General features: G+C 47.4%; 1 protein-coding gene across 8 annotated transcripts in view; it reads right to left on the minus strand.

The window, feature by feature from the left end:
- AMZ2 (archaelysin family metallopeptidase 2) overlaps positions 1 to 23781 on the minus strand; it is a 94951-nt gene that overhangs the window by 21564 nt on the left and 49606 nt on the right. For 4 of the 8 annotated variants that reach the window (XM_068262598.1, XM_068262595.1, XM_068262597.1 and 1 more), the window contains exon 2: positions 304 to 586. In XM_068262598.1, coding sequence (XP_068118699.1) covers positions 304 to 586 — 283 coding nt within the window. The other 4 variants (XM_068262599.1, XM_068262593.1, XM_068262592.1 and 1 more) reach the window with 2 other exon arrangements.

A 23781-nucleotide genomic window follows, 5' to 3' on the forward strand; every position in this document is an offset into this window, starting at 1 on the left:
TCAAGTTAACCAGGATTAAAAAAATAAAAATTAGATACATTTTTGTCCACCACCCTCACATATTCCAGTTGATCCAAGGTGAGGCAAAAAATCCTTGCAAGGCCTGGGCCAATTCCCGACTACAGGTGGAAGTCACATAGTATCCCTGGATCAACAGGAATTACCTAGTAAAGTATAACCAGGTATGTTTAACACATGACTCAACTTACAAACAAACTCAACTTACAAAAAACCTCCTGGAATGGAGGGGACTGCCTGTATTGGTTAAATAAATTGAAGGAGAAGGTTTTCCAATAGAATTACCTATAGTCTGCACATAAATGGTTTTCCTCCGTGCGGTTGGGATGCCCCTTTCAGGTTTCTTGTAAAATTCCTGGAAGGTTTCTGTAGGTTCAGGGTGAGATTGGATCCAGTCAGAGGGTGAGCGGATGGTCACTGGTCTGAAAAGGGTACTGTTCAAGTTGAAGGCTTCATTCAATAGTTTCTTCTCAGCAGGGGAGTAGTGCTCATACAGTTGCTGTAACTTGGGCTTATCGGAAATCAGAGCTCGGCGCAGAGTGTCTGAAGAGTGCTGAAGTACCTGCATCTGACACACAAGAGAGGTAGCAGATCACATGACTGACTATAGAGAGGCAGCAGATCATATGACTGATAATACAGAGAAGCAGTCAGTGCCGGCGCTACCATAGAGGCAAAGGAGGCAGCTGCCCCAGGGCCCTAGAGCTTGTAGGGGCCCCCAGTGGCTACAAGAGGAAAACAAAATTTTTCAAATCGACCTTATAGTTTTTGAGAAAATCGATTTTAAAGTTTCAAAGGAAAAAAAATACACATTTAAAAACCAGCCGACTTTAATGGTTAATAGCAAATGGGGCAGCACGGTGGCGTAGTGGTTAGCGCTCTCGCCTTGCAGCACTGAGTCCCTGGTTCGAATCCCAGCCAGGGCACTATCTGCAAAGAGTTTGTATGTTCTCTCCGTGTCTGCGTGGGTTTCCTCCGAGCACTCCGGTTTCCTCCCACATTCCAAAAACATACAGATAAGTTAATTGGCTCCCCCTAAAATTGGCCCTAGACTACAGTACTTACACTACATAATATAGACATATGGCAATGGTAGGGATTAGATTGTGAGCTCCTTTGAGGGACAGTTAGTGACAAGACAATATATATATATATATATATATATATATATATATATATATATATATATATATATACACACACTGTACAGCGCTGCGTAATATGTCGGCGCTATATAAATAATAATAATAATAATAATAATAAAATGCACCTTAAATTCTAGAAACCCTAAATTTGCAGGATATGTTAAGGAGATCATTGGGAATAAGAGGAATAAACAATTATTCAAAAAGACCTTATAGTTTTTGAGAAAATCGATTTTAAAGTTTTGAAGGAAAAAAGTATACTTTTAAATGCGGTAAATGTCACTTTGAGTACCTAACGGTAGTGTAATTTTACATGTATCAAAAGAAAGAGCAATAAATTTCCTGACGGGGTTTCCAGGGGGTCCATATGCAGCCGCAGCACTTTGGCCAGGGATCGCTATACAGCCGCAATATGGCTGTATGAAGATCCCTGGCAATTTTTTCCTATTTTCCCAATTTTTTTTTTATGTTTAGAGTGTGGGAATTTTTTTTTTTAAATGATGTGGGGTCCCCCCTCCTGAAACTTTTTAACCCCTTGTCCCCCATGCAGGCTGGGGTAGCCAGAATGTGGAGCTCAGACTCCAGGGGCTTCAAACCCTGACTATACCAGCTGCAAAAAATGTCCCTTAATGCCAATTTTTGCTCTGGGGTATATGTTGGGGGGCCCCCCCAGGTTTATTTTGCCCTGGGGCCCCATTGTTGCTTAAACCGGCCCTGGAAGCAGCACATCACAGGACGGAAATACAAGAGAGGCAGCCAACAATATGACTAACCATACAGAGAGGAAGCAGATCATATGACCATCAATACGAGAGGCAACAGATCATGTGATTGCCCAGGGCTGTGGAGTCTGTACCAAAAATCATCCGACTCCAACTCCTTAGTTTATAATTCCACCAACTTCTTTAATTTGCTTATAACTATCTTGTTGATTGAAAGTATATGTAACAAAAGGCATTTCATCACTGCCAAAGCTTAGGAATTTTAACCACTTGACCACTGAGGTTTTTTTCCTTTAGGACCAGAGCAATTTTCACCGGTCAGCGCTCCTCCCATTCTTTCACCAATAACTTCAGAGCTCTGCACATCTATTGCAGGTAGTCCATTCGGGTGCAGCCTCTGTTTGGAAGTGCTGCCAATGTCTCCTGCTGTACAGAACTCATGTAAGTATACTTATGGCTAGCTGCATCCATGTGCATCAATTTGCATTCAAATGATAGATTAGGACTAGTACATGATTTGCATCTGATTTGTGTACTATGCAGCAATTTACATCTCCCAGAGAGAGACTGCAGTGTATTGTGTTACAGTTCAGTGCCATATTGTATGCTTATATTGTTCATTGCTGTTAGATTGCATTGTGTGTGTGGTGCATTCCCGTAGTTTTGAAAATGTAAACTTGATTCCTGTGCCTCACTTAGAGCTCGTTCACACTAGGTCTGGGAAACGTATCCGTGGCTCCGTTTTTCAGGCAGCATCACAACCGGAGCCACGGATACCAATGTTTTAGATAGCAGCTGTCTTCACCCATAAAAAAAATGGATCCGTCTGCGTTTGGAACGGAAGGTCTGCATCTGCTGCATTTTCACACAACGGATCTGGATCCTGATACACGCAGGGGTAGTGGCAGGCAATAGAAAAACGGATCCCCCTCTACACAGGCAGATTTGGACACAGAAACGGAACCGTATCTGTGTCACAGCCTCTGGGGAGAGAGGGGCCCGCAATGCTGGAGGGGTATAGCAGGCAGAACGAGGGTGGCAGCAGTCAGCGGGGAGGGGGACATCCCCCCCCCACTCCCTCACCTGGGTCCCTCGTCCCCGCTACCCCCTCCAGCTACATGCCGCAAAACTTGCTAAAATGTATAGCAGCGGAGAGCGGGCAGCTTACCTTCTCCTCCTACTTCCTTCGCTCGCCGCGTCACTGCCTGCAATGCTGCCCTCCGAAGTATAGAGGGCGGCATTGCAGGCAGTGACGCGGCGAGCGGAGAAAGTGGAGAAAAGGTAAGCTCCCCGCTCGCAGTCGCTATACATTGTAACAAGTTTTGTGGCATGTAGCTGGAGGGGTAGCGGGGACGGGGGGCCCAGGTAAGGGAGGGGGGGGGGGGAGACATCCCCCCTACCCGCTGCCACCCCTGTCCTGTCTGCTATACCCCTCCAGCATGGTGGCTGCCTCTTCCCCCATGGCTGGGCATACATTTCCACGGACTAGAAACATATGCTACAAAAATGCATTTCTGGAAAATCAGGGGAGGAAAAAAAAAAGTTTAGAAAAATGTATCCGTTTCGATCCTGAACGGACCAATGTGGACCTAGCCTTAAAGGGATACTGTAGGGGGGTCGGGGGAAAATGAGTTGAACTTACCCAGGGCTTCTAATGGCCCCCCGCAGACATCCTGTGCCCGCGCAGCCGCTCACCGATGCTCCGGCCCCGCCTCCGGTTCACTTCTGGAATTTCAGACTTTAAAGTCAGAAAACCACAGCTGCATCCTCGCTCCCACTGATGTCACCAGGAGAGTATTACACAAGCCCAGTATGGTCTTTGGTCTGCGCAGTACGCTCCTGGTGACGTCAGCGGGAGCATGGACACGGCAATGCAGGCGCAGTGGTTTTCTGACTTTAAAGTCAGAAATTCCAGAAGTGAACTGGAGGCGGGGCCGGAGCATTGGGGAGTGACTGCACGGGCACAGGATATCTGTGGGGGGCCATTAGAAGCCCCGGGTAACTTCAACTCATTTTCCCCCCGACCCCTCAAGGTGTGAAAATGGCTCTAAAAGTACACCTAAAGCCTATCAACTACTCCTGCTGCCGGGACAGCAGCTTTGGCATGTAATATTATACTGTACATCTCTGGAGCTCCATGAAGACTGCAGCCTCTCGGCAGGCTGTTTGATAAGTAACAACTCTCGTGTTAGAATAATCTTTCAAAACAAACATAAGCCCACAATGCAAACTCACTGTATCTTATAAGAGAAGCCACATCTAGGAGCCTCTACAGGACAGAAACTTGTTAAGAAATCAGACCCAGGTTGTGGTACCAGAAAATGATAGGAGAATTCCTGTACCTGCATGCTTCACAGACAGGTTCTCTGACATGACAATCCTACGTCACTAAGGGAGAGTCTGCAAAACTCCAACTCCACCAGACACAGAAGACTGCAGATACATGTACCTCAATATTCATCTATTCAGCAGATTATTCCATTACTGGCTTCTCTACAGATCTGCAGGACTTTGCTCTGTCCACTCCCTCACAGATACGTACTAAACATATTGTTTTCATGTAAAACATTGCTCTTGTACATCCAGCAGATTAAGGTCTACTTCACACTTGAAGGGAACACGAATTGCGTAAAAATATTAAAAATAAACTCATAATGTACCTGCAAATGAATATATCATACCTACCTAACATCAGTTCCTCTCAGAAGCTCACCATTTTCTTCTTACAATATTTTGTCAGACCTGAAATATATCAGTTGCTGTCAGTTATAACTTAAAGGACAACTGATGAGCAAGGTCATGTCCATGTTTCCCTATGGCTCACATGGGCGATATTACAGTTTGCTGACCAGGAAGCTGTTATGGGGTAATGACCATTTTCAAAATGGAGGACAGAGAATTCTATTGATCACAGTGGACAAACAGGACGCAGGAGAGGAGAAAGAGATTGATAAGTAGACTACAAGGGAGGTATGACCTGTATATGTTTATTTTGACTTTTAACTTTCAGTTCAGGTTTGCTTTAAGGCGAAAATGCAACCTTTTTAAGGTTTGGAGATCAGCAGAAGAACGGACACACAAACAAATCCTATCTTAAGTATTGGAAACATTTACACTTGTTCGCTTTATCTGGTCCGTTTATTATGGTATACTTACCACAGCTAAAAGTTGTGACGATCGTGATTTTCCCCACAGAAGCCTATGGTGGAAATGCATCAGCTCATACCCCAATGTACCACTGGAGCGCATCTTGCACTGTCTGCTCTGGCTGGCCATTTGTAATCCAGCCCCAGTGTGGTCCGAGCCTTAAGGCTCATACACACATCAGACTATAGTCTTTGGAAAATGAAAGATCACAGAGCAATCTTACCACCCTTCATGTAGTATGAGAGCCATACTCTACACAGTCTATTCTATGGAGCTGAACTCCACATCAGAAAAAAAATCTTTGCAAGATGCTGCACACACAGATGCTGTACAGACACAAAAGATCAGTATCTGCAAAAGATCTGTTCCTGCAAAAGATCCGTTCCTGCAAATTGCATTCATAGTCTATGAGATCTGCAGATCATCATACACACATGATTTAACTGACATTCATCTGCAGATCAAGCAATCATCCGCAGATCTGAAAATCCATCCTGGTGGATCTGATCTGCAGATGAATGTCAGTTAAATCATGTGTGTATGATGATCTGCAGATCTCATAGACTATCATTGCAATTTGCAGGAATGGATTTTTTGCAGGAACAGATCTTTTGCAGCTAGTGATCTTTTGTGTCTGTACAGCATCTGTGTGTGCAGCATCTTGCAAAGATTTTTTTTCTGATGTGGAGTTCAGCTCCATAGAATAGACTGTGTAGGTGTGGCTCTTATACTACATGGAAGGGGGTAAGATCTCTGTCTGATGGGGAGTTCAGCTCCATAGAATAGACTGTGTTAGGTATGGCTCTCATACTACATGAAGAGTGGTAAGATTGGTCTGTGATCTTTCATTTTCCAAAGACTATAGTCTGATGTGTATATGCACCTTTATGCATTACTGACCTTTCCAGAGATCTGCACAATTGCTCTGTGACAGATTATCCCATTACCAGACTGTTCAGAGATCTGCAGAACATTGCTTTGTTATAACTCTGTCCATAAAGATATATTTTGTATATATTCTTCAGATTACTCCATTACTTACCACTCTAGATATTTGCAGAACATGTATTTATCCAGGAACAGTTTCATGTAAAACTGACCCTCGGGCAAAAAAAAAAAAAAAGTGGCCTTTACTTTTTAGTGCTGAAAAGAAAATTGCTGTGACCCAATTTGGAACCACTGGTCTTAACTAGTTAACCTCCTTAGCGGTATGTCCGACACTGTGTCGGGCATACCGCTCGTTGGCCCCAGGAGTCCCCCATGCTTAATTAATATGATCTATTGGCTGCAAATCCTTTAGCTAGCACTAGGCTAGCTAGTTCACATGTTCGGCACCCCCCGATTGCCTGCGATCCCCCAATCCAGCCAGTTAATACATTACCCCCCCTGGCTCCAGTGATCGGCGCATCCTCCCTGCACAGCTCCGGTCTCTCTATGGGGAGGATCGGGTTTGGGCATCGGCGACGTCATGCCGTCATGTTCGATCCTCCCCATAGTGAAGACTGGAGCTGTGCAGGGTGGCTGCGGCCGATCGCTGGATCCACGCTGGGTAATGTATAAACGGGGGAGCGGCGGGGAGAGGGGGGTGCCGGACATGTGTACTAGCTAGCCTAGTGATAGCCATAGGGTTTGCAGCCAATAGATCATATTAATTAGGCTGGGGACACAAACGAGCAAAACCTCCTGAGCGGCATAACGCTCAGGAGGTTAAACTACCTCCTGACAGATACATATCTTATATACTAATAGACAGTTGTAAAGCACGGCGAGGAGTCCAGGCTGCTCAAAGCACAAGCCACCGCCCAGTCACCACATTGAAAGAGAGGGGAGAGAGCGGCCTTGTTGCACGTGGCGGATATGTGTGCATGGCGGCCGGCTGGATTCTTGAATAGAATTGGGGGGATTACTGGTGGTTGTACAAATTCTTCAGATCATCCTGGGGCCCATTACAGACCACAAATCACTCAACAAAGCTAGCCTTTTGCTACTAAAAACAGACCCGATTTTCAGAGCACAGAAAATGCTGCAGGCAGTGTGATTTTAGCAAATCGCAATTACTCCTGTTGAAACACTGCAATAGGCTTTCATTTTTTTTAAAAAGCATTTTGAAATCGCAAATGGGTCCTGCTCTTTATAGATTCCTGCAGACCATTGCTCTGCCCCAACTACCTCTTGACAGATACATGCTGTATATTCCACAATATGTACATTCAAAGATCACATAATCAAACAAAACTTAACATTTTTTTTCTAAGTAGCTTATATTTTATATTGCTCATTGTGAAACAAAACTTAACATATTCATATAGTTGTGATTAATGCTACATACACACTTGAAAGATAAATGAAAGATATCAGACCAATTTTACCATCTTCCATGTAGTATGAGAGCCATACTCTACACAGTCTATTCTATGGAGCTGAACTCTCCATCAGGTAAAAATCTTTGCAAGATGCTGCTTACAAAGACAGCTGTACACATTCAAAAGATCAGTATCTGCAAAAGATCTGTTCCTGCAAAAGATCCGTCCTTGCAAAATGCATTCATAGTCTATGAGATCTGCAGATCATCATACACACCTTGTTTAACAGACATCCATCTGCAGATCAGATCCACCAGGAGGGATTTTCAGATCTGCAGATGATTGTCTGATCTGCAGATGAATGTCAGTTAAATCATTTGTGTATGATGATCTGCAGATCTCATAGACTATGAATGCAATTTGCAGGAACGGATCTTTGGCAGGAACAGATCTTTTGCAGATACTGATCTTTTGTGTCTGTACAGCATCTGTGTGTGCAGCATCTTGCAAAGATTTCTGTCTGATGGGGAGTTCAGCTCCATAGAATAGACTGTGTAGGTGTGGCTCTCATACTACATGGAAGGGGGTAAGATTGGTCTGATATCTTTCATTTATCTTTCAAGTGTGTACACACCATTAGATTCCTTAATATATTTAGCACAGTTTTCTCCCCAGGCTCTTTAAGTCGGGTGCTCCGCCCGGCAAATTTTGGTGAGCACCCGGCTGTCATCGGCTCACCTCCTCATCCCATTCCTATGCTGTAAGCAGAATTATGTTGTTTTCAGTCTCAGGCACGCTGAGGGTTACACTACTATGGTAAGGGACAGAAAGTACGGCACTTCTGAATACATTCGATTGCACACGATCCCTTACTAGCAGGAAGTAGCAGTAAATGCATAAAGCAGCTGTGTACACACACACATCTTGCGCCCTCTGCTGGCTAACTGAATTACTCATTTGTAATACTTGTTATGCATAGTGCAGTGCTTCAACTCTATCAGAACGACCAAATGTTAAAATGGTGATTGGTTGACTGTGTGATTACAAACAAAGGAACACGTCTATGAAGAATCATAATTTTCATTTTGTTCCAAACAACATATAGTCTGATGTTGATAAAGAGAAAATAGACATTTGACTAGCGAACGTAAACCCAGAACTTCCTCTCGTAAACCCAGAACTTCCTCTCGTAAACCCAGAACTTCCTCTCTGCTCTAAACGATTGGAAACAGCATAATAACCCTTACAGGAAAATATTTCCTTGTTAAAGAGAGTCTGAAGCGAGAATAAATCTTGCTTCAGACCTCATAGATAGCAGGGGCATGTGTGCCCCTGCTAAACCGCCGCTGTCGCGCCGCTAAACGGGGGTTCCTTTACCCCCAAATCCCCTCAGTGCAGCGGGGGAGCGCTTTCTGGTTGGGGCAGGGATAACCGCCGCAGCCCTGCCCCACGCGCGTCTGTCAGCGCATATCTCCGCCTCTCCCCCGCCCCTCTCAGTCTTCCTTCACTGAGAGGGGCGGGGAGAGGCGGCGATGCGCCGCTGATAGACGCGACTGGAGGCAGGGCTGCAGCCGTTAGCCCTGCCTCCAGGAGCGACCAAGTCTGCAACCAAGTGTTGCAGTGGGGGGTTTGGGGGTGAAGGGACCCCCGTTTAGCGGCGCGATAGCGGCGGTTTAGCAGGGGCACACATGCCCCTGCTAACTATGAGCTCTGAAGCGAGATTTATTCTCGCTTCAGAGTCTCTTTAAAGGGAACCAGAGACGCCAGCAAAAAGAAGTTATACATACCTGGGGCTTCCTCCAGCCCCATACGCACGGATCGCTCCCACGCCACCGTCCTCCGCTTCCTGTATCAGCCAGTTCCGGGTCCCGTAGTTTCGGCCAGTCGGCGGCAGCATGCGGCCAATTGTCCGCATCACAGGGACTCCCGGCATACCCTTACACGTGCGGCGGCATACTGCGCAGCCGCATGCGTACGGGTATGGAGGGAGCCCCTGTGATGCGGACAATTGGCCGCGTCCGCCCGAAGTGACAGGACCCGGTACCGGCTGATCCAGGAAGCGGAGGATGGCGGCGTGGGAGCGATCCAGGCTTATGGGGCTGGAAGAAGCCCCAGGTATGTATGAAATCTTTTTTTCTTTTTCTGTGGCCGGCGTCTCTGGTTCCCTTTAAAGCTTACAGAGCTCCTCAGGGACGCTGCAGTGTATTTACTGCCTGGTTTGCTGGTAAACCCCTATGTTTAGTACGCAAGGAATTGGACCAATCAAGTTGCACAATAGGATCACATTGCACGATTGAACCAATAACATAAGACCAATCACATTCAGGACTGGGCCACTCAGATTGGCCCAATCACATTACACAATTGGACCGATCAGATACAGGCAGTGGACAACTTGCTTGTTTTCTGCACACAAAAACTGATGTAAACTGAGAACTCATGTTAATCAATGGCCTAGTTCACACTTCATGCATTTTTCATGCGCAGAAAATAAAATAACATCCTGCAGGATAATACTGCACGTTTTCTCAGTTTTCATTGCATTAGCTGCTGTGTTAAAAATAAAGTGTGTTTTTTCTGCATACAAACACACACAGTGTACAGAATACTTGTTCGAAAAAAGTAGAAAACTAAAATACAAGTGTGTCCCCTGCCTTAGCCACTCAGATTGGACCAATGGAATTGCACGATTGGACTAATTAGATTGGACCAATCACATTACACGACTGGACCAATCAGCCTGGACCAATCGCTCAATTTGATTGGAGCAATCTGATTTTCTCAATCGTAACCGACTGGGCCAAGTTTGAGGCCCCAAGCGTTAAAGGATACCACAACTGAAATGTGACATAATGAGATAGACATGTGTATGTACAGTGCCTAGCACACAGATAACTATGCTGTGTTCCTTTTTTTCTTTCTCTGCCTGAAAGAGTTAAATATCAGGTATGTAAGTGGCTGACTCAGTCCTGACTCAGACAGGAAGTGACTACAGTGTGACCCTCACTGATAAGAAATTCTAACTATAAAACACTTTCCTAGCAGAAAATGGCTTCTGAGAGCAATAAAGAGGTAAAAAAGGGGAATTTCTTATCAGTGAGGGTCACACTGTAGTCACTTCCTGTCTGAGTCAGGACTGAGTCAGCCACTTACATACCTGATATTTAACTATTTCAAGCAGAGAAAGAAAAAAAGGAACACAGCATAGTTATCTGTGTGCTAGGCACTGTACATACACATGTCTATCTCATTATGTCACATTTCAGTTGGGGTATCCTTTAACACTTTAATTCACCTATTTTCTATATGGTTCTCCTCCTAGTTGTAGGAGTACAACTATAAAACCTTATACACTTCTTTGGTCCAACGCAGAGTAGGTTGCGTATTATTTTTTAATAGATCCCGCACTCCATGCCCCTGGGATGGCCTACTAAACACCCAATTTGCTTCATAGACGATGAGAGTGAAAAAGTGGGTGGAGCCACCAACAGCCAACCACATTTCTTTTGAGTCCAATGGAGAAAATCAAACTGCTCCCATGTTTAAGGCTCATACACACATCAGACCATAGTCTTTTGAAAATGAAAGATCACAGACTAATTTTACCCCCTTTCATGTAGTATGAGAGCCACACCTACACAGTCTATTCTATGGAGCTGAACTCCCCATCAGACAAAAATCTTTGCAAGATGCTGCACACACAGATGCTGCACACATGCAACAGATCAGTATCTGCAAAAGATCTGGGTACTTATCCGTTAGCCGGGCGCATCCGGCAGGTGGCGCTGTTGTATCGAATTTCAATGAGCTGGGTTGTATCTAATTCCATTCATACTTAGTTAATGTAGTACTGTGTGAATGGAAGCGCTGCAGGTGGCGCTAATTACATTGATACGTTGATAACAATACAGTGTTAATGGCAAGGAATACATTGTATTTGAAGTGGCCGGCACTGGCACTTAAGGGAATTCAAATGAAGGCGGCGGCAATGTAACAGATGAAGCCGCCGCCTTCGTCTGTTCTTCTTCTCCCCCTTTTCCCTCTCTCAACTATACAACCCTGCCAGCTGGGGGGGCACGCCTGTCCCCCCCACAGTCGTTCGTCGCAAGGAAACAAGCAGGATTCCCTGCCGCGACGAACGACTCTGGGGGGAGACGCATGTCCCCGCAGGCTGCCAGCATTGTAGAAGCGAGAGGAGGGCAAAGGGGGAGAAGAAGAAGAAGAACAGACGAAGGCGGCGGCTTCATCTGTTACATTGCCGCCGCCTTCATTTGAATTCCATGTAAAAGTGCCAGCCACTTCAAATACAATGTATTCCTTGCCATTAACACTGTATTGTTATCAACGTATCAATGTAATTAGCGCCACCTGCGGCGCTTCCATTCACACAGTACTACGTTGAAGTATGAATGGAATTAGATACAACCCAGCGCATCGAAATTCGCTACAACAGCGCCACCTGCCGGATGCGCCCGGAAAACGGATAAGTACCAAGATCTGTTCCTCCCAAAGATCCGTTCCTGCAAAATGCATTCATAGTCTATGATATCTGCAGATCCTCATACACACCTTGTTTAACAGACATTCATCTGCAATCAGATCCACCAGGATGGATTTTCAGATCTGCAGATGATTGTCTGATCTGCAGATGAATGTCAGTTAAACAAGGTGTGTATGATGATCTGCAGATCTCATAGACTATGAATGCAATTTGCAGGAACGGATCTTTGGCAGGAATAGATCTTTTGCAGATACTGATCTTTTGTGTCTGTACAGCATCTGTGTGTGCAGCATCTTTCAAAGATTTTTTTCTGATGGGGAGTTCAGCTCCATAGAATAGACTGTGTAGAGTATGGCTCTCATATTACATGAAGGGTGGTAAGATTGGTCTGTGATCTTTCATTTTCCAAAGACTATGGTCTGATGTGTGTATGTGACCTTACATTATTGATGCCAAGAACCCCAAAGTTCACACAGCTGGTCACTGAATGACTGTGCTTCTGGGTTAGTAAAAGTGGGTGGAGCCACCAGCCAATCAAACTTCACTCATTGATCTTCAATTGAAAAAGTAAAACTGCAGCCATTTTTACACTTTCAGTGCCTGGCTTCCTATACTTTGAAGAGGTGGTCGCAGAGTGACTTGGTCTCATTGATTGAAAAAAAACAAAAAGGGTGGTCCAACAACAGCCAATCAGATTTTAGCAATTGACTTTAACTACTTAAGGACCGAGCTAATTGAAATCTACGCCCTGTTTTGGTGGGCTTCTGGCTGGCAGGGCGTAGATTTCTATTAGCCGCTGATGTGCGCATCCACCGCTTTGGTCGCTCCCACCGCTTAATCCCCGCATCTCACAGGCTTTGCCTGTCTTTGACGGCAGAGCCATGTGAGCAGGTAGGGAGCCGATTTCATTGGCTCCTGGACCTGTCTTTAAATGTAAGCTGCTCCTATTGGCTTACATTGAAAGACAGGGTCAGGAGCCAATGATAGCGGCTCCTGACTGGCTCACATGCCTGCCGTCATAGAGATAGCAGAGTGGATGGCCCAGGATCCCGAAGTGCGGCAGTGACGGGGGTTGCGACGGGTATGTGCGGCGATTCGTCGGGATTCTGCCGTTCCTGTACCAGCGGTCTCTGGTCCTTAAGGAGGCTGAGACCGCTGGTACTTAAGTGGTTAATGAGAAAGTATACTGCTGCCATTATCACATTTGAAGTGCCAAGCTTTCCAAACTTTGCTCAATTACTCAATGGGTGATTGTGGTCAAAATGTATTTAAAGGGATACTGTAGGGGGGTTGGGGGAAAATGAGTTGAAGTTACCCGGGGCTTCTAATGGTCCCCCGCAGACATCCTGTGCCCACGCAGCCGCTCACCGATGCTCTGGCACCGCCTCCTGTTCACTTATGGAATTTCAGACTTCAAAGTCTGAGAACCACTGCGCCTGCGTTGCCGTGTCCTCGCTTCCCCTGATGTCACCAGGAGCGTACTGCGCAGGGACAGACCATACTGGGCCTGCGCAGTACGCTCCTGGTGCCATCAGCAGGACATGGCAACGCAGGCGCAGTGGTTTTCAGACTTTAAAGTCTGAAATTCCATAAGTGAACAGGAGGCGGGGCCAGAGCATTGGGGAGTGGCTGCGTGGGCACAGGATGTCTGTGGGGGACCACTTGAAACCCCGGGTAACTTCAACTCATTTTCCCCCGACCCCCCTACAGTATCCCTTTAAAGTACCTGGAGTCAAATCTGGGAATCAAATTTAACCCATTCACTTCAATGACAAAATGTAAAATGCTGCCATTCTCACAGTATTCATGGCAAAGTCCCCAGACATCACACACTAGACTAGACCACAAAGCCATTGTGGTTACAACGCTGAAAAAAGAGTGGGTGGAGCCACAAACAGCCAATTTAAGATTCCCCTGTTGATTTCCAAAGGGAACAACTCCTGCTATTATTACACTGTTAATGGCAGGATTCTCAAACTTCGTGTTGGTGTACTTTGTACAAACCATGGGCGACTGCAGATTATATAGCATTTTCCAACCAACATCATGTGGTTTGTGCTCTAATGACACCATCTAGTTTTGAATTTGATATCAATGTAAAACTATTTACCATATATACTCGCATATAAGCCGACCCGTATATAAGCCGACCCCCCAACTTTTCCCTAAAAAAACAGGGAAAAATGATTGACCCCCATATACGCCGGGGGTAGGAAATGCTGGATTGGTGCAGGCCGCGTGATCCCCCCCAGTGTGTCCCAGTATAGCTAGTATAGTGCCCAGTTTAGCTAGTAAGTGCCCAGTATAGCTAGTATAGTGCCCAGTATAGGTAGGTAGTGCCCAGTATAGCTAGTATAGTGCCCCAGTATAGCTAGTAAAGTGCCCAGTATTGGTAGGTAGTGCCCCAGTATAGCCAGTATAGTGCCCAGTATAGCTAGTAAAGTGCCCAGTATAGGTAGGTAGAGCCCAGTATAGCTAGTAAAGTGCCCAGTATAGCTAGTAAAGTGCCCAGTATAGCTAGTATAGTGCCCAGTATAGCTAGTATAGTGCCCAGTATAGGTAGGTAGTGCCCAGTATAGCTAGTATAGTGCTCAGTATAGCTAGTAAAGTGCCCAGTATAGCTAGTATAGTGCCCAGTATAGGTAGGTAGTGCCCAGTATAGCTAGTATAGTGCCCCAGTATAGCTAGTATAGTGCCCAGTATAGCTAGTAAAGTGCCCAGTATAGCTAGTATAGTGCCCAGTATAGGTAGGTAGTGCCCAGTATAGGTAGGTAGTGCCCAGTATAGCTAGTATAGTGCCCAGTTTAGCTAGTATAGTGCCCAGTATAGCTAGTAAAGTGCCCAGTATAGCTAGTATAGTGCCCAGTATAGCTAGTATAGTGCCCAGTATAGGTAGGTAGTGCCCAGTATAGGTAGGTAGTGCCCAGTATAGGTAGGTAGTGCACAGTATAGCTAGTAAAGTGCCCAGTTAGCTAGTATAGTGCCCAGTATAGCTAGTATAGTGCCCAGTATAGGTAGGTAGTGCCCAGTATAGGTAGGTAGTGCCCAGTATAGCTAGTATAGTGCCCAGTATAGCTAGTATAGTGCCCAGTATAGGTAGGTAGTGCCCAGTATAGCTAGTAAAGTGCCCAGTTAGCTAGTATAGTGCCCAGTATAGCTAGTAAAGTACCCAGTATAGGTAGGTAGTGCCCAGTATAGCTAGTATAGTGCCCAGTATAGCTAGTATAGTGCCCAGTTTAGCTAGTATAGTGCCCAGTATAGGTAGGTAGTGTCCAGTATAGCTAGTATAGTGCCCAGTAGTGGTCGGTGGTCCTTCCCTCCCCGCTCCCGCCGCTGCTATTACCTGCTTTAGGCAGCGGCTTCCTCTAATCCGGGTTCCCCTCTCAGCCCGGCGCTGCTGCTGTGACGATGCAGGGGGCAGGAAAGACCTGTAACGGCGATGTGTATCGCCGTTACCAGGGGAACCGCTCTTTCCTGCCGCCTGCATCGTCACAGCAGCAGCGCCGGGCGCGCTGCTGCGATACACTTACGGTATACGCATGATGGAGAGGGGAACCCGGATTAGGAAGCGGCCGCTGCCTAAAGCAGGTAATAGCAGAGGGGGGAGCGGGGAGGGGGGAGCGTGGACCATCGACAACCAGTAAAAAAGACTCGCATACAAGCCGACCCCCCAACTTTTGACCCCCTTTTTGGGGGTAAACATTTGGCTTGTATGCGAGTATATACGGTATACTATTTTCTATTTCAGGAAAAAAAAATGTTTTTTGACCTGAAAGCATGGCACTGGGCTCACGTTTGTATTTATTCTCGAACTAGCTGGCGGCACAGCACCGTGACACCGTTTAGACAGAGATGGAAGCTCAAATTACAGTGGCTCATTACTAGCAGATAAGGGAGAATTAGACAGGCTCTTAGGGCTCTTTCACATTAGGGCAGATTTTCTGCATTTCAACGCAACGGGTAAAGTTTGCGTTACCCAAGGTAAAATGAAAGTCCATAGACTTTCATTTTAGCTTTCACATATAACGCTGCGTTTTTGTGCGTTGCGTTACACTGCACCCAGGCGCAGTTTTTCGGCCGACGCTAGCTTTAGGTGTTACAATGTTAGTCAATGTAAAACGCACACTATGCGCGTTTTTAAACCCTTAACGCAGGCAATCAGTCCCAGAATGCAACAGAGGAACAATGTAGAAAGTTGAAAAGCAGATCGACCTAGATTTTCCATCCAGTCAGATCGATGGCCCATCGGGTTGCATTGGATCTAATGGTCCAATAATGCATTTAGATCGATTTCCAATAGATTTCATTCTGAAATATATTGGAAATCTGTTCCTAATGTGTGGCACACATCTGATTCCTGTCAGATTCGACTTGACAGGCATCTGACAGAAATCTATCTGATGGTCGAATCTGCTGCAAATCTATAAGTGTATGGCCACCTTAAATATCCAGGTCCCAAGAACTATTATAAGTATATGGGAGTAGCGCCTGGTACAGTATAATCTTGTTATAGTAAACTCTAATGCCGTGCATACACGGCTCGTTTATTGCGCCGGATCGAGCCAGCGCATCCCCGCTCGTCCGCGCGGATCGATTGTCGCTCATCCCCGCCGGCACTTCCTTATCACCACTCGATTCCATTGTCCGCCGGCAGGGATCGAGCGGGCGCGGGTCGAGCGGTATGATCGGGCCAGCTGAATATTATCAGCTGGCCGGATCAGCTGGTCGATACACGGTACAGAAACGTACCGTGTATCCCCAGCATAAGGTACAAGAAAAAGTGGTTTACTATATCAGAAGACTACTAAAACAGAAATTGCCCTAGAAATTGACCAACATGCCCTGGTACAGTTTCTGCTGCAGAAGACCAACTTTGTCTTACCCACTGGAGGTACAGTACAAGCACTTACACATTTGGGGGTTGATTCACTAACAAACATAGCGCATGTAACCTCCTATTACGCCTGCTATGTTAATCTTGCTTGCCTTAATGCATTTTACGCGTGCTAGTCAAGGTAGTGCTCGCTATACTGTGACATGCAGCCTATTGGACCAATCAGAGTGGGGGGATCATGTCCTTTAAAGTTACTGGACCCGCAGGGACTCAGGGCGGGGCGAGTTGAGCACTCCTTAGTGCCAATTAGCTGCTGTAATTTGATATGGCTTATGCGCAACTCTAACTACATTTGAGAAGGCCCGCTACGCTGCCACTAGCACGCGTAGCACGCATTAAGCGAGCAAGATTAAATAGCTCGCGTAACGGGAGGCTACACGCGTTATTTGCTAGTGAATCAACCCCTTGGTCGGCTACAAGGTCAAGTATACCTTAGGGCTGCATAGCCAGGCTGGACAAATCGCTGGTACAGTATCCATGGCTTCTTAAAAATTGCAGCCATCACTGAATAGAAGCAGCCACTCCATTCTTGTGAGTGGCTGATACCTCCGTGGGCGGGACTTGCAGCACGTGTCCTGCACTTTCTGCTCACACTTAAAGCAATCGTGAAGCCTCTCTTCAAAATTCAGCCAATCACGATAAGCCACTCGCATCTGTATCAGCGAGTGGCTCAGATACCTGCGCAGGCAGGACTTCACACTCTCCTCTCCACTCCCCTTAGTTTTGCAGGGAGTAGGCCCACTCTGATCATCACTACAAGTGGAAGTAGCTGTACTGCACTCTACATGTTAACAAGGGAACAGATACCTTGGAGTGAGTACAATCTCATGGGAGGACTATGACAATACTTTTATCGGTGATTGCAAAGTGGGCGTGGTAACACAGCATCCTCTTTTGTTTACGTTCAGATTATTATCGAGGGCCCTGTGTCATTCTTCTTGTCTTACTAATGTTATCAGGCATCAACTCACTTGCAACCAGCCTGAAGAGAGCAAGGAACCATGGGTTTCACACTGACATATGGCCAGTGGTGGCTCCAGGATTTTTTTTGGGGGGGGGGGGGGGTGCTATGCAGGTGCTGGATAATTTTGAAGGGGGGCTAGGTGCGCCAAAAATTTTTCGGGGGGCGTGGCCAAAACAGGGGCATGGCCAACAAAAGAGGGCCGTGGTAAAGTGCTGGCGTACCGTATATTACAGTGCTATATAAATACATAATGATATGGTAGGATATAAGAGTATGGGCGGATTAGATTGTGAGCTCTTCCGAGAACCTGACTATGCACTCTGTAAAGTGCTTGATAAGATGTTACTGCTATATAAATATAGTATGGACCTTACACTGTCAGGATTAGAGTGTGAGCCAGTGGGCCTGGCTGGTCCTGGTAGTGCTGGCAGGCAATGATGATGACGCAGCAAAAGGGGCCCCAACCCACGCCCCCCCCCCCACCCGCGCTGAACTGGACCTCCCTCACTCACACAATGGGACTGGCTCTCCTCTCTCTGACTCCAGACCTCCCCACTCTCTGTCTCCAGTCCAGGCTCTGACTGACGGTGTCTCTCTTTCGTTGCTCGTCTCTCGTCTCCGCGCTCCCTCTCTCCTCACGCCCACAGCTCCGCCCTCACCACCCCAACACCACTCGGCGTGCGCAGTTTTATGCTGCCTGGCCGAGTGACGTCACGTCAGCGTGCGCTGCGCACGGAACGTCTGACGTCAGTCGCCACGGCGCACACAGCAAGGGGGAGCCTGAGCAGAGCACAGCAGCGTGAGTGGCGTGCTAGACGTGCTGGGCTAGTGCCTGGGAAAAGTTAAAGCAACAGAGCGGTGCTATACGAAAAAAAACATTTTCAAATCAGCACCTGTTTTTTTAGGGGGTGCTAATAGGGTACTTGGAGGATTTTAGTGTTGCTTCAGCACCCAAAGCACCCACCTGGTGCTGCCCCTGCATATGGCCCATGCACCGTCCACTGTTTACTATATCCAGACTCAGCATCACGTAGGGGTCAAAAAACATGTTTACTATAACAGAAGTTTTATTGTATCAGAGTTTACTATCAGTGCTTTGAATCAGAGTTGGAGTCGAGGAGTCGGAGTATTTTTGGGTACCTGGAGTCGGAGTATTTTTGTACCAAACCCACAGCCCTGGTAAGTATTAAGGTGCGTACACACATGCGACTATAGTCGTTTGTAACGATCGTTCCCCGATCTTTACCAACGACGATCGTTACAAAAAACGAACCAACGACTATTAAGGCAAACGACGAACGAGGCAAATCGCTACAAAACAAAGTTCTGTCTTGGCGGATTTTTACCACCGACGATCGTTAGCAAAAGTGGTACATCGTTGGAAACGATCGTTCGTACCAGGCTGGACATGCGCATTTCTCTTTTTCTCCAAGGAACTTTACAATTTTATGCGCAGGCGCATTAAGTGCTTTTACGTGGTGTAACGTTCGTTCTAACGATGTGATCGTTACACACTTTTTACAACTAACTTTACTTCGGTCGTTCTTTCGTCAATTAAAAGATCGTTCGTCGTTGACAACGAACGATCGTTGCCGCATGTGTGTACGTAGCATTAGACTAAGGAGTTGAGGAATCGGAGGTTTCATAAACTGAGGAGTCGGATGATTTACGACTCCACAACCCTGTTTACTATACTAGGTGTTGCTCCCATAGTCTTATAATGGAGATTGGCCGGGATCTGGAGAGGTAGTTTACTATGCCCAAATGTTTACCATATCAGAGTTTATTAAAACGAAATTATACTGTATAGAACCTGGATATGATATAACTTCTGTTATAGTAAACCTGTTTTTTGGCCCCTGCGGTAATCTGTATCCAGCTGAAGTGGAAAGTGCATGCGTCATAGCTGAGTAGGAGACTCATGAGCCGTGGTTGGAGGGAGGGGTGGCAGCCAGTTGTAACCTGCTCGCTATCTGCACACTACTCTGGGCCTATGTGGGTTATCTCACAAGCACCAGCCGGTGAGACCTCAGCTTCCTGTGCAAGCTGTTGCATGATCATTGCATGCAATAACCTGCATATTGAACACTGCATTTTGATCTAGTTTGCTGCTGCTCACTTGCTGAAGCATTGAAAATAAACAATAACTCAATTCAAAGGCAAAAGCAGGGGGGATTACAGCTGCCAAGAATCCCCCCTCAGACCAGGGCCGGTGCAGTGTTTGGGGACAGGCACAAGTTGAGACACCAGAATATCTGCAGGCATCCTGCAGCTCACAGCACCGCCCCCTTTCTTTCCCTGCTACAGGTGACTTTGGATGGAGCAGCAGCGTGTACAGAATATGGAGCAGCAGCGTGTACAGAGCATGGAGCAGCAGCGTGTGTACAGAGCATGGAGCAGCAGCGTGTGTACAGAGCATGGAGCAGCAGCGTGTGTACAGAGCATGGAGCAGCAGCGTGTGTACAGAGCATGGAGCAGCAGCGTGTGTACAGAGCATGGAGCAGCAGCGTGTGTACAGAGCACGGAGCAGCAGCGTGTGTACAGAGCACGGAGCAGCAGCGTGTGTACAGAGCATGGAGCAGCAGCGTGTGTACAGAGCATGGAGCAACAGCGTGTGTACAGAGCATGGAGCAGCAGCGTGTGTACAGAGCACGGAGCAGCAGCGTGTGTACAGAGCACGGAGCAGCAGCGTGTGTACAGAGCACGGAGCAGCAGCGTGTGTACAGAGCATGGAGCAGCAGCGTGTGTACAGAGCATGGAGCAGCAGCGTGTGCACAGAGCATGGAGCAGCAGCGTGTGCACAGAGCATGGAGCAGCAGCGTGTGTACAGAGCATGGAGCAGCAGCGTGTGTACAGAGCATGGAGCAGCAGCGTGTGCACAGAGCATGGAGCAGCAGCGTGTGTACAGAGCATGGAGCAGCAGCGTGTGTACAGAGCACGGAGCAGCAGCGTGTGTACAGAGCACGGAGCAGCAGCGTGTGTACAGAGCATGGAGCAGCAGCGTGTGTACAGAGCATGGAGCAGCAGCGTGTGTACAGAGCATGGAGCAGCAGCGTGTGTACAGAGCATGGAGCAGCAGCGTGTACAGAGCATGGAGCAGCAGCGTGTACAGAGCATGGAGCAGCAGCGTGTGTACAGAGCATGGAGTAGCAGCGTGTGTACAGAGCATGGAGCAGCAGCGTGTACAGAGCATGGAGCAGCAGCGTGTGTACAGAGCATGGAGCAGCAGCGTGTACAGAGCATGGAGCAGCAGCGTGTGTACAGAGCATGGAGCAGAAGCGTGTGTACAGAGCATGGAGCAGCAGCGTGTGTACAGAGCATGGAGCAGCAGCGTGTGTACAGAGCATGGAGCAGCAGCGTGTGTACAGAGCATGGAGCAGCAGCGTGTGTACAGAGCATGGAGCAGCAGCGTGTGTACAGAGCATGGAGCAGCAGCGTGTGTACAGAGCATGGAGCAGCAGCGTGTGTACAGAGCATGGAGCAGCAGCGTGTGTACAGAGCATGGAGCAGCAGGGTGTGTACAGAGCATTGAGCAGCAGTGTGTGTACAGAGCATGGAGCAGCAGTGTGTGTACAGAGCATGGAGCAGCAGCGTGTGTACAGAGAATGGAGCAGCAGCGTGTGTACAGAGCATGGAGCAGCAGTGTATGTACAGAACATGGAGCAGCAGGGTGTGTACAGAGCATGGAGCAGCAGCGTGTGCACAGAGCATGGAGCAGCAGTGTGTGTACAGAGCATGGAGCAGCAGTGTGTGCACAGAGCATGGAGCAGCAGTGTGTGCACAGAGCATGGAGCAGCAGTGTGTGCACAGAGCATGGAGCAGGAGTGTGTGCACAGAGCATGGAGCAGCGCAGCAGTGTGTGCACAGAGCATGGAGCAGCAGTGTGTGCACAGAGCATGGAGCAGCAGTGTGTGCACAGAGCATGGAGCAGCAGTGTGTGCACAGAGCATGGAGCAGCAGTGTGTGCACAGAGCATGGAGCAGGAGTGTGTGCACAGAGCATGGAGCAGCAGTGTGTGCACAGAGCAGCAGCGTGTGTACAGAGCATGGAGCAGCAGTGTGTGTACAGAGCATGGAGCAGCAGGGTGTGTACAGAGCATTGAGCAGCAGCGTGTGTACAGAGCATGGAGCAGCAGCGTGTGTACAGAGAATGGAGCAGCAGCGTATGTACAGAACATGGAGCAGCAGGGTGTGTACAGAGCATGGAGCAGCAGCGCGTGTACAGAGCATGGAGCAGCAGTGTGTGCACAGAGCATGGAGCAGCAGTGTGTGCACAGAGCATGGAGCAGGAGTGTGTGCACAGAGCATGGAACAGCAGTGTGTGCACAGAGCATGGAGCAGCAGTGTGTGCACAGAGCATGGAGCAGCAGTGTGTGTACAGAGCATGGAGCAGCTCTGGGGAACTTAACAGAGTCAGGTATGAGCACAACCCTGTGCCCTGCTGTGTGAATGCTTCACTTCCCCCCTCACTAGCCATGTCGGCTGTCCTCATTATCTGTATCCAAACTGCTCCTGATCGATCCCATTGTTGATTGGGAGCAGATCGGACATGTAGGAAATAATTGTCAGATCCTGTCAGTCGGATGGGAAATAGCATTATGTGTATCCAGCATGATGTCCTACCAAATTGTTATACTGTATTGTACGTGGCTGAGGGAGACCTTTCAGGAATACCCCCCTTGAAAAACCTGGGTTTGCCCCTGCAATTATTACTGAATTAAGATACAGTACTATAGCATACTTTATGTGCATGAGAATTTTGGATATAGTAAACTACTTTGTCCGGTCCCTTGGAGTTTACTATAAAGGGATTTTGCCCTATTATCAAACTGGTGGTTCTGTTGATTCTCCAGATTTTACAGACATCTTAGGGTCCTTCCACACAAGTCCATCACGGTGCAATGGACAATATCACCGTATTCCAATGATATTCCTATGGGGCTTTACGCATAAAGTGTACTGGGTTCCGATGCTGCAACGCACAGCATGCTTCGCATTAACTGGGTAACGTCTGTGTTTACAGAGATGGAGGTAGATATAATTTTTGTAACTCTGAGATTGTGATTTGATCCTGCAGAAACTAAGGTGCGCCCTTCCCCACCTCCCTCTGCAGTCACCTGCTTGTGAACTCTGAATGTGATGCACATCATAGAATATAATCATGTTTGTCCAGCAGTAATAAGTTTCCAGCTCAATAAAAGTGATTTATTGCTGTACAGAGTGTTAACACTTCACTTCCAGAGACTGCATGAGAATGGAAATGTCTGCAGGACTAATCACTATATCCAATGAGTCTGTTGGGCTGCATAAACCTAGCAGTATTGCAATCGCTTATGCATTGTTTCTTAGGCCTGGTGCACACCGAGCGGTTTTTGAAGCGATCCGCAAACCGCTTCCGCCTTGGAAACCGCTTGGCTAATGTATTTCAATGGGATGGTGCAAACCGCAAACGTGGGTCCTGCAGCACTTTTGCGGTTTGCTGAAGCGTTTCTGCCTCAATGTAAAGTTTAGGAAAAACTCAAATCGCTCTGGAAAACGCTAGATCAGGTTTTCCAGGCGGTTTTGTTACAGAAGCTGTTCAGTAACAGCTTTTACTGTAACAATATATGATATCTGCTGCACAAAAACGCTCCCAAAAACGCTAGGCATGTTTAGAAAACGTCTCTAAACATGCCTAGAATCGCTCTGAAATCTGCTTCAAATACCTCTCGCATTTTGAGGATCTGCTAGAGGTTTTGGTGTGCATTGGGCCTAAGGCCTCTTTTCTACAGACTGTTAAAAGGCAGTTAACCAGCTGAGCGGTCTGGACGAGCTCAGCTCGTCCAACACCGCCAGCGGCTGCCGCTCAGGCCCTGCTGGGCCGATTTTAATGAAATAAAAAGCAGCACACGCAGCCGGCACTTTGCCAGCCGCGTGTGCTGCCTGATCGCCGCCGCTCTGCGGCGATTCGCCGCGAGCAGCGGCGAAAGAGGGTCCCCCCAGCCGCCTGAGCCCAGCGTAGCCGGAACAAAAAGTTCCGGCCAGCGCTAAGGGCTGGATCGGAGGCGGCTGACGTCAGGACGTCGGCTGACGTCGATGACGTCACTCC

Source organism: Hyperolius riggenbachi, chromosome 12, assembly GCF_040937935.1.
Source record: "Hyperolius riggenbachi isolate aHypRig1 chromosome 12, aHypRig1.pri, whole genome shotgun sequence".
NCBI lineage: Eukaryota > Metazoa > Chordata > Amphibia > Anura > Hyperoliidae > Hyperolius > Hyperolius riggenbachi.